The 17,109-nt window shown below is 56.2% G+C and overlaps 1 protein-coding gene across 3 annotated transcripts in view; it reads right to left on the bottom strand.

The window, feature by feature from the left end:
* Nucleotides 1-5,502: 5,502 nt before the first annotated feature.
* CLIP2 (CAP-Gly domain containing linker protein 2) overlaps nucleotides 5,503-17,109 on the bottom strand; it is a 66,484-nt gene continuing 54,877 nt past the window's right edge. For all 3 annotated transcript variants that reach the window (XM_082713902.1, XM_082713901.1, XM_082713903.1), the window contains 7 exons: nucleotides 16,111-16,168; nucleotides 13,821-13,904; nucleotides 12,544-12,700; nucleotides 10,404-10,563; nucleotides 8,970-9,155; nucleotides 8,605-8,667; nucleotides 5,503-7,468 (listed from right to left, as the gene is read on the bottom strand). In XM_082713902.1, coding sequence (XP_082570028.1) covers nucleotides 7,457-7,468; nucleotides 8,605-8,667; nucleotides 8,970-9,155; nucleotides 10,404-10,563; nucleotides 12,544-12,700; nucleotides 13,821-13,904; nucleotides 16,111-16,168 — 720 coding nt within the window. In that variant the 3' untranslated portion in view covers nucleotides 5,503-7,456. The remainder of the gene's footprint in view (nucleotides 7,469-8,604; nucleotides 8,668-8,969; nucleotides 9,156-10,403; nucleotides 10,564-12,543; nucleotides 12,701-13,820; nucleotides 13,905-16,110; nucleotides 16,169-17,109) is intronic.

The following is a 17,109-nucleotide window of genomic DNA, read 5'->3' as shown; positions in this document are numbered from 1 at the left end:
CCTCCCGACCTACCTGGATGGTCGGATCAGTGTCTCCCCAGGCAGGCAGAGCCAAGAGGGGGAGTGGGACCAGAGTGGCAACAACCCGGTGCAATGCATTTCACTGTCCCGATCCTACTGGAGATGGGGAAGCGGGGGCCCGGGGACCTGGGGGGCTCTGGTGAAGGTCATAACCAGGTGAGCGGCTGAACTGGGAATTCGAACTCCGACGGTCTCACTCTCAAGCCCTGCTTAGGTTCCTTTCATGTCTCAGGGGGCCAGGGCCGCGTGCATCAGACGGAGGGGTCGTGGGGACCCCCGGTCCCCGCAGCAATCCACAGCAGCTCACCCCTGCGCCTGGACACTGCTATTCCAAGTCCTACTGAATCCGCCCAAAACGGGACCAACGGGGCCACCTGACCCCATCCTAGGAGGAGTGACCCCCAACCCCTGGTCTCAGCCTCGTGGTGTGGGTTTTGCAAATGGGACAAATGCGGAGCCCTGTGAGCTCTAAGGCACAGTTAGGTGACTCACGCGCCATCAGGAATATAAAGGGGGCGGGGTGCCCAGGTGGCACCTGCTCTCGGCTCAGGTCATGATCTCAAGGTCCTGGGGCGGAGCCCGGCGTCAGACTCCCTGCTCTGCGAAGAGCTCGCTTCTCTCTCTCTCCCTCTGCCCCTCTCTTTACTTGTGTGCTCTCTCTCTCTCTGTCTCACTTTCTCTCTCAAATGAATAAATAAAATCTTAAAAAAGAAGAAGACCTGACCCCAGGGAGAACTTCTGCTGTCCTCGAAGTTGGGGGACACCGTAGGTGGGGGCCCCCCATTTTAAGTTCTGACTCGAGATTGTGTTTGTAATCAAAGTGACCTTGGAACTCTCTTACCCGTGAGAGCCCCTTGGCGGGGGTGGGGGGTGCCCCAGCTTTCGTGGAGGGTTGAAGAGGTTCCGTGACAAACTGGGAGAAATGAAGTCGGGATCATATCCTGGGAGTCCTGCCTGGCTCTCGGTCTCAGGCAGATTTCTCTTCATTTATCATGCTCGGGAGACTTGGTATCTCACGTGCTTATCTTTTTCATAGATTCTGGAAATTTCTCAGCCGTTTCTTCGGATAATGCCTCCTGCCAGGCACCTGGCTGGCGCCGTGGGGGGAGGAGCAGATGACTTCTGATCTCGGGGTCATGCGTTCAAGCCCCACACTCGGTGTCAAGACTACTAAAAAAAAAAAAATAAGATAAATCATGCCTCTCCACAATTCTGTTTTCTTTCGGAACCCAATTAGACATGTGTCCGCCTTTCTTCTTCTTCTTTTTGTCACTTGTTTATTGAGCAAACATTCACTGAGTGCTATGCCAGGGGGGACTTGGGGGGTGATTTGGCCAATGTAAGCTCTCTTGTGGGTCTTCTTATTCTTTTTCTTTTTCTTTTTTTTTTTAATTTTTTTTGTTTTGTTTTTAAATATATATATACATATATTTTTTAAGATTTTATTTATTTATTTGACAGAGAGAGATCACAATAGGCAGAGAGGCAGGCAGAGAGAGAGGAGGAAGCAGGCTCCCTGCTGAGCAGAGAGCCTGATGCGGGGGCTTGTTCCCAGGACCCTGGGATCATGACCTGAGCCGAAGGCAGCGGCTTAATCCACTGAGCCACCCAGGCGTCCCTTTAAATGTTTTTAACTACTGATTTAAGTGTTTTCCTTGAACTTTTCTATTTTATTTATTTATTTATTCAGAGAGAAAGAGAGAGGTATAGGGAGGGCAGAGGGAGAATCTTGAGCAGACGTCCCCTCCCGAGGTGGGACTTGAACTCATGGCCCCGAGATCATGACTTGAGCCGAAGCCAGGAGGCAGACACTTTAACCTCCTTCAGAGGTCTGCTCCTGTGCCTGGACTCTCCCAACAGGTTCTATGCTGGTAAGTGTATCCCTTTGTCTTTCCTGACCCCCTGGTCTGAAAGTGCAGACCGACAGAAGGAGAGCTCTCTCTTTGTGCACTGGTTTGGTCCTGTCTGGATTCCCAGCTGGAGACCGTGGCTGGGGGCCTCGTCCGCAGTGGGACCCTCGCTGTGGGGCTCCGCTCGGCCTCCTGCGGGGCTGCCGTTGCGCCGACCCACAGCCCCCAACCCTCCGTGCAGCTCCCCGAGGCCTGAGGCAGGGACGCGGGGGGTCAGTCAAAGGGGACAGATCTCCCAGAGCCTGGCGTCCGGTTGTCCGTCCGTCCCCTTTTACCAGCAATGATTCTTCACGGGTCGTCATGGGTAGAGCATACATTCCTCACCCACCTGTGCATCCAGAGAAGACGGGGTCAAGGCAAATGCTGTATGATCTCACGTACATGCAGAATACACTTTTTAAAGATTTTTTTATTTTCTTAAAAGATTTTATTTATTTATTTGACAGACAGAGATCACAAGTAGGCAGAGAGGCAGGCAGAGAGAGGGGGAAGCAGGCTCCCTGCTGAGCAGAGAGCCCGATGCGGGACTTGATCCCAGGACCCTGGGATCATGACCTGAGCCTAAGACAGAGGCTTTAACCCACGGAGCCACCCAGGTGCCCCTAAAGATTTTTTTAATTGAAAAAAATGTTTTTTTTAAATTTTTAAGAAAACCCTCATAGATGCGGAGAACAGATGGGTGGTTGCCAGAGACAGAGGGGTTTGGGGAAGGTCGGTGAAATGTGTGAAGAGGGTCAAAAGCCACAGACTTCCACTCATAACGTAAATCAGGGGCATCTGGGTGGCTCAGTAGGTTAAGTCTCTACCTTTGGCTCAGGTCATGATCTCAGGGTCCTGGGATCGAGCCCCTCATCGGGCTCTCTGCTCATCAGGAGCCTCCCCCCCCCCACCCCGCCTGCTTGTGACCTCTTGTCTGTCAAATGAATAAATAAAATCTAAAAAATAAATAAATACATAAAAATTAAAAAATAAAAAAAACTAAACGTATCCTGGAGATCATTTCCTGATGTATGCAAACAACTCACGAAGTGGGACTCCTGAAATGTGCCCAGTGTATCTCCATTTAAAAAATAGTAATAAGAAATAAATATTTTTTAAAAAGAGTAGAGTGGATAAATACATTGTGGTACATTGTTGCAATGGCAGATTTAGCGAGCAATAAGAATGGACTTCACAAAACAAAACAAAACAAAAAAACCCAGGATATTGCAAGGCACAAGAAGGAGTGAAATTCACAAGTGTTCCTGAGAGCCAAAAACACCCTTCCAGAGCCCAGAAAGTGGATGAGAAAGCTCATCAGTGATGACAAAGGTAGAAACCTGGGTGATTTCTTGGGTGTGTGTGGGGGGGTGAGCCGGGGCTGGGAAGGGGCCCAGCACAGCCTGCCTGGATTTGGGAATATCCTGTATTTTGACCTGAGCGGTGAGGACGATGGCGTACACCCACATAAACAATGCATCCATCGGGACACCGAAGATCTGGGCATTTTACCCCATGTAAATTACTCCTCACCAGCAAAGAAAAACAAAAACATGATAAAATATTCCAAACACCCAAAACATTAAAAGGGATTGTATTTTATTTATTTATTTGACAGAGAGAGAGAGAGAGGGAGCACAAGCAGGGGGAGTGGGAGACGGAGAAGCCGGCTCCCCGCTGAGCAGAGAGCCCGCCGTGGGGCTCGATCCCGGCACCCTGGGATCAGCACCCAAGCAGAAGGCAGACGCCTAAGGACGGAGCCACGCAGGCGCCCCAAAGCGATTATATTTTTAAAGAGCCTTTTACATAACACCAATTCAGTGACACCCACTGAAGTCTTGGGTGTTGACACATGCCTCTCTGGCTCGGTCTCCACCCCAGGTGACATCGGGGGGGTCTCGTTCAGGTCCATGGGAGCCGTCTGCTGACCCCTACGTTGGACTGTCGGGGGCCCACCAACGGGGCGGCCTGCGGATGGAGAAAGGGAGGCTCCCCGTCTCGGCCAGGAGAGGGGAAGAAAGGACCAACGGAGACTTGAACCTAAGGACTTCTCCTGGGGTCACATTGAGATCCACTGTCACTCTCCCTGTGCCAGAGTCTGTCTCTCCCTTCTTCCTTCCTCTCTGCACCCAACTCCTTCATCCTCCCAACGACGAACACACAGGGCCACGCCGACTGCTGGCTTGGAAGCTGGGAGTGGGGTGGGGGCTTCGCTCTTTTCTGACCACAGCGTACGGTTTCCACTGCAGGCTACACGGGTCAAAGAAACGCTTCCCCCACCCCGGGGTCAGGGCGATGCATTTAGTGCCCTCGGTCACCACCTTATCCATCGGGGACCGGGGCCTCAGGGACAACGAAAAGAAACCAGAAATCACAGTGGTGGTCGATCAGGCCCCGGAGGAAAGAATCTTGTTTGCAGACGTTCTTTGAATTTCAAGATACTGGGAAGGACAGAGCCTGTGTGTTCGAGGCAGCGGAAGCCCAGAGACCAGAACCGTCCCTCTTTCTCTTTCTTTTCTTCTTTTTTTGGTAAAGACTTTATTTATGTATTTGACACACAGAGAGAGAGGTCACAAGTAGGCAGAGAAGCAGGCAGAGAGAGAGGGGGAAGCAGGCTCGCCGCTGAGCAGAGAGCCGGATGCGGGGCTCGATCCCAGGACCCTGAGATCAAGCCCTGAGCCAAAGGCAGAGGCTTGCCATTTATTCCCACCCCAGCCCCATTCTGCTGCCCCTTCGTCCGGGCTGGTTGTGCCCAGGGGCTGCCGGCCTGGGGTCCAGGTTGGGTTCAGCCTCGGGGAGGGCCAGCTAGAGGGCAGGAGAGAGCCGGGGTCATCGCCTCCTGATCCCTTCCGCCTGGAGTGGGGTCCTCCGCACAGCTCCAGTCCCAAGCACAGCGCCTTTGCTCTGCTCCTTTGGGGGAACAGTGGCTCCCAGAGTCCCTGTGGGCTCCCTTAGCCCACCTGCGCCCACGGCCCCCCTTCCCTAAACCCTTCACCCACGCACGGGCCTCACCGCTTCGTCCTTCACTGCGGACCCAGTACCTGGGAGCCAGCACGAAGCTTCCAGATGCATTCAGCTGTTAACCCCGAGAGCCTTGATGGTCTCCCAGGACAGCAATGTCAAGTGCAAAGCCTGTAAGGTGACCCCAGTGCTTGCAAACCCTTACCGTTCATTTGATCTCGAGAGAGCTGGTCGCAGGAGATCAAGTCCCTCCCTGAGGTTCCAAGTGTTCCCGCAGAACGCGCCGAACTCGTTTTGGTTATTCTGCACATCAGGGAGAGGTTTCATTTCCTTCTTGTGGGCCCCCTCCTCCTTCTAACAGAGTCAAGTCCACACCCCCAGCCCTCTTCTGGTAGCCTTGCCTGGCCTGGCTGCCTCTGCCTGCTGTCTCTGGTCCTCGGACGGTCCCTGCTGGGTTCCTGCTCCTTGGACGGGCTCCGGTCCTGGTCTCCTGGGTCTCTTCAAGCCAGGCCCTGTGAAGCCCTCATCAGCCCTTCACAACTGAGTAAGAATTAGCCGGCAACGAGCAGGATAGGACTGACCCCCACTCCTGGCACGCCCCAGCGGGCACGCAGAGAAAAGCAGACAAGGGTCCTGGACATCAGTCACAAGCTTTATTGTCTCGAGCACGGACTCGCCACACTTCAACAATTCCACTTCGGGGAGGACAAGGGTTGGGGAGAGCTTGGGGACGGAGCACAGGCTGAACCCACACTGGGCAGGGGGAGGCCTTCACAGGCAAAGGGCTTCTTGCCACCTGCCAGGTGCCCTGGGCGCTCAGCCCCTCCTGGTGTGGGCCTTTGGCTGTTAGTAGACTAATCAGCGCCTTCTGTAGGCGGGGTGAGCTGCCGGATTTTGCTGGAAAGAGTAGTTAACTCTGGGTTAGGCCACTAAAGCGTCGCTTCTAGACTGTTGTTAATAAAACCGCATGCGAGAGCTACCAGAAGCCAACGGGGAGGTGGCGGGCCAACGGCACGATCTGGCTAACCGCCCCCCGCCCCAAGGATGGGCTGCATTTGGGCAAGAATGGGGGGGGGGCTGGGTTGCTCTCAGGGCACAGACTGCATACCCGTCCTGGTGCGCGGCAGGAACGCCTGGAGGGGCCATCAGGCTTCCCCCTTTGAGCTCCCGGGAGAGGGGCCCCAGAGTGAAAACACTCCCTGAGCTGGGGGAGGCGGAGGAAGGCCTCCGCGGGGACACTGAGGCAAAGGCAGTAACCTGTGCGCTCTCCAGCTCTAGAGGTTGTTCTACGGGCTTTTCCCACCACCCACAGGCCTGGAGTAACCCAGACGGGCTCGCTGGGCATCAGGGAGAGGCGGTTAGATCTTTCTTCTGTCCAACAGCTCTTGGGCGCTTTCCTTGGCTGCGGGGACGGGGCTTCCAGCAGGTGCCCGGTAAGCAAGGGGGCTGTGGGCAGGCGAGCCCTCCGACGACTGTGCCCGGCACGCACGTCCCTGAACACTCAGCCACGTGCACCCGGGTGTACACGCACACAGTGCGGCTGCAGAATCGTGTGGGGCGGTGTGTCCGGGCACAGCCCTGCCGGGCCGGGGGTTCGACCCCAGGACCGCAGCGCGCGCATCTTCCGACGGCAAATGCCCCTGTCCACACGGCTGCGCATGCGTGCGAGACCCCCCGGGGCGCAGGCCAGGGTCGGTGCGTGTCTGGGTCGGAGGCTGCGTGAGCGTGTCTGCGCGGGAGAGGCCCAGTTCTGGAACCGCTAGTGCACCGGGACACCACGTGGCGGGCCGGTCCCCGGGTCTGGGCTCTCCAGCGGCCCCGCTGCCCCAGCGCCCAGCCCGGTCCGTGAGCGGGGAGGAGGAGAGGGGCTTCCGAACTTCCCTAATACTGTGGCTCCTGGCCTTGTGCTGACCGTCGGGCCCGCGGCTTGGAGCTACGCGTATGCGCTGGTGTTGGGGGTGGGGAGGACCTTGTCCCCACAACACCTTGAACTTGGGCCGAGCTGGGCGGAGGGGCTGAAGGGGGCTTGTACCACTGTTTGTGGGGACAAGAAGCCTGGGGCCGCAGAAAAGGGGGTCCCCACCTGGCTCCCGAGGACCGGACTGCCCTCCTTGGTGCCTAGTGGGGCCTCCTCTGACCCTTTCCCGGGACAATGGCTCTCTGGGGTGTCAGGGGAACCCGGGAGAAGGGGGAGAAAGGGAGGGGAGGGACACGCCCCGGGTGCCAAGATGGTGCTCAGGGCGGCTCCTTCTGGGTGGGGGGGCGTGGGGGGCCTGGCCAGATCACCTCAGCCTCCCCCAAATTCCAGAAACTGCTGGGGCATCCAGGCTGTCCAGGCCGAAGGTCCCGGGGGCCAGGCCGGGACTGTACCGCTCTCTGTGGGAGGTCGTGCTTGAGGAAGCCTCCTGGTCCCGCAGGGGGGGGTCGGGGATGGGGGATTGTCCGAGGCAGTGGGCACGTCATTGTTACAAACACTGTTCTTGTCTCCAAAGTGACAGTCCTGGCCCCTGCCTGGAGGAGGCGCCACCGGGGCAGGCTGCAGGGGCTGTGGTGTGGACCGGGCGGCTCCACGGTGTCCCTCGGGGTCAGTGCTTCTCCTGGAGAGAGCAAGGGCCTGATCAGCAGGTGTCGGACCCTAACCTGTCCCATCTGGCTCTCCGCCCCTCCCCCACAGGCCTCAGCCAGGCGGATCCTGCGGCTCAGGTTCTCCCATCTCCGGAGGACACAGTGGCCGGGGTGTGGGGGTGGCGGCTCCACGGCCCCAAAATGAAAAGAGGAGAGTTCCTTCCCCTGCTCAGCCTCGCCCCTGCATGTTCACTGAGCCTCCCGGGCACCCTGAACACCCGATTCTTGATCTCAGCTCAGGTCTTGGTCTCAGGGTCGTGAGTTCAAGCCCTGCCTGGGGCTCTACACTGGGCGTGGGGACTACTTACAAAAAATAAATAACAGGGCACCTGGGTGGCTCAGTCGTAAGCGTCTGACCTTGGCTCAGGTCGTGGTCCTGGGGTCCTGGGATCGAGACCCCAGTGACACCCAACCTGGGGCTTGAACTCACAAAGCTGAGATCATGAGTCATACGCTCTGAGCCAGCCGGGAGCCCCCAGGGTCATTCTGAACAGCAAGATCAACAAGAAAAAGCACGAAAATGGGAGAAACACGGCACCAGACCGAGCGTGGAAAGGACGGTTATTGACTCAGAGCTGGAACTGGCGGTGGGCATCGCCCTGTGCGGCCTCTGCCGGGACTGTGCGCAGCGGGGGACGCGAATTTCTCTCCAGTCCGCGCACGCCCGAGAATGACCTAAAAGGGCCGTGAGTGCTGATTTTGGGGTCACAAATTTTATGAAGTAGGTCGGTTTGCAAATAAGTAAATAAGAATTCTGTACACGTACACACGCACACAGAGGAAAGTTCCACAAAGAGATCATCTAAAAGTTGTCAACCTAGGTCATCTCTAAGAGTACGTTCTATTTTGGGTTTTTTTTTCCCCCAGAAGTTTCCCAGTAGGCACGCAGAACTTTTACTATGTCAGTGTTTGGAAAACTCGAAACAAGCTGACAGGAGCGGCTGACGCGGGATGGAGAGTGGCCGCCCTACCTGGGAGACTCTGGCACCGGGCGCCTTTGTAATTGGGGTGGCTTCTCGGGTTTTTTTTTCTCCTGGAAAGTCAGCCCGTGTGGGAGGGCCGTGGGTGTGGCAAGGGGGTCCCCTGGGGGGGGCAGGGCGTCCCTTACCTCTTGTTTGTGGCCCTTGTCTTGCTGGTGGATGCCGTTTGCAGAACTGGAATTGCTGATGGCCTGCAAAGAGTCCCGGGCACGGGCTGAGTGAGGGTCACCAGGCGGCAGTTCCTGGTGCGACCACTAGAGGCCACCAGCGGCTCTTCAGAAAGCGGCATGGATTAGGGGTCTCAGGGCAAGGCCACATCCCAGCTTAGTCTGAGCTCCCCAGGATCAAGCTGAGTCTTCCCCCGAGTGGGGACTCCTGGAGGACAGTCTCCCCGCTCACAGACCAGGGTTCCCAGGACAGGGCCATGCTTCCGATGACAGGGCGCGCCCCGCGGCTCGCCGCCCGGTCCGCCCAGGCCCGGCCCGGGGCTCACCTGGGACTTGTCGGGGCAGCTCCTCATGGCCTCCATGAGCTTCTCCACCTGCTGAGCCTGGTCCAGGGCGTCCCGCAGCGCGTCCTCCGTGCTCATGAGCTGGCGCTGCAGCCGCTGCAGCTCGGGCGCCGAGGCCGGGTCAATGAGAGAGTAGCGCCGCTGGTCCACCAGGGACTTCTCTTTGTCCTGCACGCAGCAGCGGGGACGGAGAGCCCGCGTGTGAGCCTGGGCGCGCCCGTCTGCACGCGTGCACGCGTGTGCTAGGAGAGGACGCGCCCGCCGGCCTCCTGGCTCCTGCACAAACCTGTATCACACTGTATCACGCCGTCCCTGGGCCGGGTGCCTCCAGAGCCTTCTGCTCCGCTCTGATCCTCCCCTCAAACCTCGCTCACCGCGGGGACTTTCTAACCACCGAGTCCTTCCCTAGTTCTCCTGTGGCACTGGGACAGCGCAGGGGGACACGGGAGAGGCTGCCCTGGGCGAGGTCCGCAGAGAAACTCGACCAGCCTGTGCCCCACGGAGATGAGCCAGAACCGGAATTCACCCCCTCCACGAGGCTCTGCGAAAGCCTCAGGGAATCAAAACTTTGAAGTCCCCACGGGCCCCAGGGCCTTGGCTTCTCCCGAGTTATGCCTGGATGCAGAGCCAAGGGCCCTGGAGTCCTGCCTGTGGGCTAGGCCTGCCGGGACTGGAAGGGTGTGCAGTCTGAGTGAGACCTGGCCCCTGACTCCGCGGGTCCCCCAGCTTCGGGGAGGTCCTGTCCCGCTGCCCTGCCCGAGAGGCCTCCCTTCCTCCGTCTCCTCCAATGGCTGAACCCGTGCAGCTGAGCGGGAGGGCGCTGGGGGCTTTGGAGCCACATCCCACGGCAGCCGGCCTGTCTTCCCAGAACCTGTCCTGTCCAACCCTGGGACTGACAGGGCCCCATCGCTGGCCACAGGAGGACCAGTGTGGCCCAGCTACTCCAAGGCCCGCGTCTGGGGACTCAGCTCAGGCACGTTCCTGCTCTTGATGGAGTCGTCCTAGCTCCCAGCAGCTCGGGGTTAGAAAGAGCTCTGGTAGGTCCCATCTCCTTCCTGAGACAGATGTGTGAACCCCCATGGCAAAACCCTGAGTTAGGAGCTGGTTTCTGGCTGATTACTTCCCCCGATGGGGAGCTCAGCACCCCGCAGGAGCCCATCCTAGCTCCGGACAGCTGGGGGTCTTCGGAAGCCTTCCCCCGCACTGTGTCACCAGACTGCCACGCGGCCAGCCAGGAGGTCTGCAAAGGGGTCGCCCGTGGCCCTTCCACCAGCTACGTCGCTGACCCGGTCTGTGATGCTACGGCCTCTAGAACCCTCCCTGTGACTTGGCTGTCCCCGGGGTGGCTCCAGGACAGCGCCAGCCTCCGCCCACCGCGGCACGCCCCCGTCCCCAGGCTCCCGCTTGCCCACGCACCAGCCCGGTCAGCTTCTCTCGCAGGCCCCGGATGTCGTCCTTGAGCTTCTGCTCCTTGATCCTCCACTCGGCCTTGTGGACCTCGCGGCTCAGGTCCCTCTCGGGCCCCGGGGAGTGGCGATTGGCCTCCAGCAGCAACACTCGAAGTTCGTTCAGGCTCCTAGCGGGATTCGGCAGGCGGGCACAGGAAAGCCCGTCAGCCCTGGCCCTGGGCTTCCACACCCTGCGATCGGCCGGCTGCCTACGGGCTGGCCGCGCTAAGGGCGGGCGATGGCTGTGCAGACAGCGCCCGGGCCAGGAGGGGCTGCCGTGAAACCGTTCGCTGGCAGCCCGAGAGGGGCCAGGATTTGGGGATGGGATGGTCAAGAGGACTGGGCCTTTTCTAGAATGTTCTTCAAGTTTTAAAAACGGAGAACAGAATATCTGTTTGATTAAAAATTAAATAAAACAGGGGCGCCTGGGTGGCTCAGTCAGTTAAGCATCTCCCTTCTGCTCAGATCATGATCCCCGGGGTCCCAAGATTGAGCCCCGCATCGGGCTCCCTGCTCAGTGGGGAACCTGCTTCTCCCTCTGACTCTGCTCCTTCTCCCTGCTCATGCCCTCTCTCTCGCTCTCTCTCTCAAATAAATAAAAATTTAAAAAAATATATAAAAATAAAAATCATTTAAAAAGTTTAAATAAGGGACGCCTGGGTGGCTCAGTGGGTTAAGCTTCTGCCTTCGGCTCAGGTCATAATCTCAGGGTCCTGGGATCGAGCCTCGCATCCGGCTCTCTGCTCAGCGGGGAGCCTGCTTCCCTTCCTCTCTCTCTCTGCCTGCCTCTCTGCCTACTTGTGATCTCTCTCAAATAAATAAATAAATAAAATCTTAAAAAAAAAAAAAGTTTAAATAAAACCAAACATTCATCCAAGAGAGTTCGTGTGCATGACTTTCTATTTTTTTTATTTTTTAAAGACTTATTTTTTTTTTTTTTAAGATTTTATTTATTTACTTGACAGAGAGAGATCACAAGCAGGCAGAGAGGCAGGCAGAGAGAGAGGAGGAAGCAGGACCCCTGCCGAGCAGAGAGCCCGATGCGGGGCTCGATCCCAGGACCCTGAGATCATGACCCGAGCTGAAGGCAGAGGCTTTAACCCATTGAGCCACCAGGAGCCCCTAAAGACTTAATTTGTAAGTAACCTCCACATCCAACGTGGAGCTCAAACTCACAACCCTGAGATCTAAGAGCCTCGTGCTCTCCAGACGGAGCCGGCCAGGCACACCTACGTGGTATATTAATAATACTCTGAAAAGGACATTAAAATACTCCTCTCTCTTTTCCAACTACATTATCTACGTAAGGTCAGATTTTCATAATGTACTTCAAAATAACAACTGCAGAGACGGAAAGCAGAGGAAGATACGAGAATCCGGCTGTCTTCTACAAATTACGAGACCCAGAAAATTGGCAAAAATGTAACACGATGCCACTCTTCTCCTAAAACAATCTTTGTTTTGGAAAACGGCCACTTTTTCAAAAAAAAATATTTATTTATTTATTTAAAAGATTTTATTTATTTATTTGCAGAGAGAGAGCTAGAGAGAGAACAAAAGCAGGGAGAGCGGGAGAGGGAGAAGCAGGCTCCCCGCTGAGCAGGGCGCCCGACGCAGGGCTCAAACCCAGGACCCCGGGATCACGACCTGAGCCGAAGGCAGACGCCCAATGACTGAGCCACCCAGGCGAACCCAGAAAAACGGTTACTTTCTATCAAAAGCCTATTATTTACATGTGATGCAACTGGCTTGTTATAATTTTTAAGTGGATTTAGAAAGATTTCTAAACCTCTGTTTTAATTGATAATATGGTAATTACAGAATAAATAAACAAAAGCTTTTTGGGAACCCTCAGTCCTTGTTAAGAGTTTAAAGGGATCCCAGAGACCAAGAAGCCGGGAACCACCAGTGTTGCCTGCGAACTCTGCTTGGAGATCTGTGTTGAGGATTCTGAGGTTTCACCGGAGCCAAGGACAGCATCGCCCGTGATGCCAGGCACCTGTCTCACCCGGCCCACCCCTGCCCTGCCTCCGGAGAAGACTGGCTAATGTCCGGTGGAGTGGGGTCGGGGTCAGGGTCAGGGTCAGGACTGCCCGCGGCGGACTCACCGCTCCTTCCGGAGCAGCTCCTGGCTGATGAGGACCAGCTGGCCCGAGGCGTCGTGCGTCTTTCGGGACACGGCCTCCAGCTCTGCCTCCAAGCGCCGCTTCTCCTTCTGGAGGGCGTCCACCTTCTTCTCTCCCGACTTGCACTTTGTCTCCAGTGCTGAGGGTCAGATGGCAGGGAAAGCAGAGACAGGGTCAAGCTCTCCATGAGAATCTGTCTCCGCTGGGGGTCGGGGAGCCAAGCTGGGCAGGGAGCTGATTTTCGCGGGGGACCAGGGGGACACACTCCACGGAGCGGGTCTTTCTTGTCCTGGCGAGCCAGCAAGGGGCCGAGAGAACAGCCACACCGAGCAGGCCACAACCCAAGTTCAGCCACACAGGTGTGGGGAGAAGCAGGCCACCCTTCCCGAGACAGGCCCTGGGCATCGACACTGCGACCTGGACAAGGGAAGGCTAAATCCTCCCCTTAGCCTTGGAGAGGTCTGAGGTCAACCGCCCTGTGTGGGGACCAATGAGGCCACGTGAGCGTGATGGGAACTGGACAGAAGTGGGAGTGGGGACCACCTCCCGGGACGGCGGCGTCTCACGGACATCACCACCGGCATTCTGGAGCACGAGAGGCATGGCCAGTTCTCAGAACCATGAATTCCAGACCCGTGCCTCTCTCCAGGCTCCCCGTCTGTCCCCTGTGTCTCACTCCCTGCTGTGGCCAGCATCCTCCCTGCCCCCCAAGTCTGAAGGCCTGTATCTTGTATTTCATCTAGAAAGGAGCCGGGGGCACAGGCACTCTATGTGCACGACCAACGTTAAAGTCAAGACAAGAGACGGGGCGCCTGAGCGGCTCAGTCGGTTAAGTGTCTGCCTTCGGCTCAGGTCACGATCCTGTGGTCCTGGGATCGAGCCCCACATCGATCAGTGGGGAGCCTGCTTCTCCCTCTGCCTCGGCCGCTCCTGCTGCTTGTGCTCTCTCTCTCAAATAAATATTTTTTTAAAAAGGAGTCAAGAGGAGGAGAAAGCTGATGCAACTTCAGAACACAGAAAACACAGAACTGGCTCTGCGGGAAGAAGGAAGCAGGGGTGCTTGGTCATCCCAGAGATGACGTGGGCACCACACGCTTCCACTCTCCGCTGCTCAGGTGGGAGTCCGAGCAGGACTGGCCCACGTCGCCCTCTCAAGGCGGAGGACGCCGGGACCCAGAAGCCAACCCAGTCCGTGCTCCACGGGCTCCAGGCCCCCCTGCAAGAGCCCCCCGCATCTGCCCTGCGGGAGGGAGACTTACCACTTACTTGGGCCCTGAGCATCTCGGTCTGGGACATCAAGGCTGTCACCTCTTTGTCCCTCTTGTTCAGCTTGTCCTGGAGGCCTAGGGAAGAAAGGAGAGACAAGGGGCCACAGTGTTGCAGGGGCAGTGGGTGAGGGCGTGGCCCTCCCGCAGGAACCCGAAAACGAAGCTACCCTTGGCCTCCAGGGTCCACATTCTTCCCCACACAAGCCCCCTCGCTGGGGGACCCACTCCCAAGAAGCCTCCAGTCCCACGCGGTGTCAGGCCATTTAACTCTCGGGGAGTCTGTTTCCCTGAGTGATAAATGGGGACAGTCACGGTGCCCGTGTCACACAGCTGTGTGTGTTCAAGAGCCTCAGAATGATCCCCAAAAGGACAATCTACGGAAAGTGCTAGAAACACATCCAGTTCCCCTAAGTTAATACATGTGCGTAGGATACCCATAAAAATACCAACAAGATTCTGACATCACTGGGCAGAGAAGACCAGCCAAGGGGTTCTAGCAAATCCTTCCTCAGCGCGTTAGACACAGAACACACGGGCACACCCCCGAACGCGGGCACAGGGACTCGCCTGCGTCTCCTTGTGTGTGTTTACCACGACACCACTCCCAAGAGCCGGGAGGCAGAAACAGACCAGCCCTCCGTCAACAGCTGGGGGAGGAGTAAGACGGGGGCACACGACGACGCATCACTCGGGAACGGAGCGGTGACACGTGCTACGTAAGTGAACCCTGCTTACAGTGCGCTAAGTCAAAGAGGCCAGGCGCCCGCCTATGGCATGGTGTTCTGGACGGCCTGAATGGGCAAACCCACCGACAGAGAGCAGACCGGTGCTTGTCAGGCCTGCAGCCGGCAGGGAAGCGACTAACGAGGGGCACGGGGTTTCCTTCTGGGGAGATGAACATGCTTTGGAACGAGATGGAGGTCACGGTTACAGAACACTGATTGAACATACTAAATGCCCCCCGAATTATTCATTTCAGAACAGTTAGTTATGGGCGCCTGGGTGGCTCAGTGGGTTCAAGCCACTGCCTTCGGCTCAAGTCAAGATCTCGGGGTCCTGGGATCGAGCCCCGCATCGGGCTCTCTGCTCTGTGGGGAGCCTACTTCCCTTCCTCTCTCTCTCTGCCTGCCTCTCTGCCTACTTGTGATCTCTCTCTCTGTGTCAAATAAATAAATATTAAAAAAAAAAAGAATAGTTAGTTATGTCTTAATGTTGCATCTAAAAAAAAAATCACCCAAAAGAATTTATAATTTTGAAAAAGCAGAGCAGGAAGGACTAGTTCAGAGGGACTAAAACATAAATTTTAAAGTCTGGGTGGCTCAAGTCAGTTAACTGTCCGACTTTTAATTTTTGGCTCAGGTCATGATCTCTGGGTCACGAGATTGAGCCCTGCGTCAGGTTCCCTGATGAACAGAGTCTGCTTGTCCCCTTCCCTTCCCTTCTGCCCTTCCGCTTGCTCCTCTCTCTCTCTCTCCCTCTCTCTCTCTCTCACTAAAATAAATAAAAAAAAGTCTTCAAAAGAAATCTGCATGGCACTCATGACCATAAGAAAAGTCAAAAGACAAACTACAAATGGGGGGAAAAATGTTTGCAATGTCATATATAAAGAGTTTCTAAAAATCAACAAGAGGATCAACAACCTGCTAGGAAAAAATGAGCCAAAGACGCAAGCAGAACACAGGACATGAAGTAAGAGAAGGCACGTTGAAGTTACATCAGGGAACCTCTTTCACCACTCAGGCTGGCAAAGACCACAAAGTGTGATGAAATATTTTGCTGGCGAAGCTTGTGGGGAAACATACTTTCAACCTCAGCAGGTGGGAGTTGAAGTTTTGAGCCCCAAAGAGCAGAAGGTAATTTACTGAAGCCATGTAATAGACAAAGACTGGAAACAACCCACAATCCATCGGTAGGAAACTGGGTAAACACGTGACACGGCTCCAAGCAAAGGATTATTCTCCATCATGGAAGAGACTGGAACAGTCTCCAAGAGGCACTGTAAAGTGGACAAGAGAAAGGGGTGGAACGGCGCGGGAGGTGTGGCTGGGCGACCCAGGTGTTTGTGCTAAGCATCTCTGGAAAGTGGCCAACGTGGTGCCTTTAGGGAGAGAAGTCAAGTGACAGGGCACCCTTTTCCGGACGCTGCCCTTTGACCCACTGGAAGTTTATATATTAAAAAAAGTAAAGTTAAAACCAAACAAGTAACAAGCGGTTTAGCCCAAGGCCGGGCACTTCATAAGCCCCAAAGCCCAGGGTCCCACCCAGCCCCGTGGCCACTCACCCTCTATAGTCTCCTTCATTCTGATCTTCTCCCCTGAAATGTCGTTGGACTCAATCATCTGAAAGAAGAGCCTGGTAAGGGGGTCGCTCAGCCCCCCCCCCGATGACCCCCCCAAGCACCCCCCCCTCCGGCCGCCAGCAGAGCCAGCACCCCTCACCCCCTACAGGCTGGTTCTCAGGGACTTGATATGGGGGCAAGGAGCACAGATGTCCTCCATCCTGCCCCCTGACAAGAGAGGACCCCCCCCTTCCAGCTCCCAGTGCCCCCCAAGGCGGTTTGTGCAGCTTCCCCCAGAACGCTTCCCACCCCTTCCTTTGTTGCAAATGTCTGTTATGTTAAACAGATGTCTCCTCCCCTGGGACACCCACAGAGATCAGTCCTGGAAATCTGTTTCCATCATTATCCAGAGGCAAAATCCCCGGCTTGGTTTCTCATCCATAAAACAAGCATCAGCCACCACAGGGCAGCTCCCAGAGGGACTTCAAGGAAAGCTACTTCCTCTCCCTCCAAGACTTCTTTTTAATAATAAACCCAGAAGCCAAAGAAGAAAAGACCCATTAAGAAAAACAAATCCGGATGGCAAACGTCAACAGGATGCCCGCGGCTCCTCGGGAAAAGTGTCCAGACTCTGCCCAAGCTGGCTGTCCTCTGGGCCTGCAGTTCGCCAGTCTAACACTGAGGGGCAGCAGAGAGCCAGGCAGGCAGTCACCTCCATCAACCCGCCCCTCATACTTCGTTCATACATCCCAAGTCCCCTTCTGAAGTCTCAGCCAATTGTCCCTGCACTTAAACCTCTGCATCTGGGAGTCATGTGGGTCCAGACCGAAGCTCCACGTGTATGAAAATCAAGAGATGGGCCTTCCTGAGGTCACTGCCCACTCCTTGGCCCAAGGTCTGTGACTGAGGGGAAGGGGGCCATCCTGTGGAACCACAGCAGTCCCAAACCACCTCTGCTAAGGGACCGTCCCCATTCTGAAGCCAACCAGGCCTCAGGCACAT

The sequence above is a fragment of the Mustela nivalis genome (genome assembly GCF_964662115.1).
Source record: "Mustela nivalis genome assembly, chromosome: 19".
In the NCBI taxonomy this organism is placed as follows: domain Eukaryota; kingdom Metazoa; phylum Chordata; class Mammalia; order Carnivora; family Mustelidae; genus Mustela; species Mustela nivalis.
Note: the sequence above shows the minus strand (reverse complement) of the source record. Positions and strands in the feature narration are given on the sequence as shown.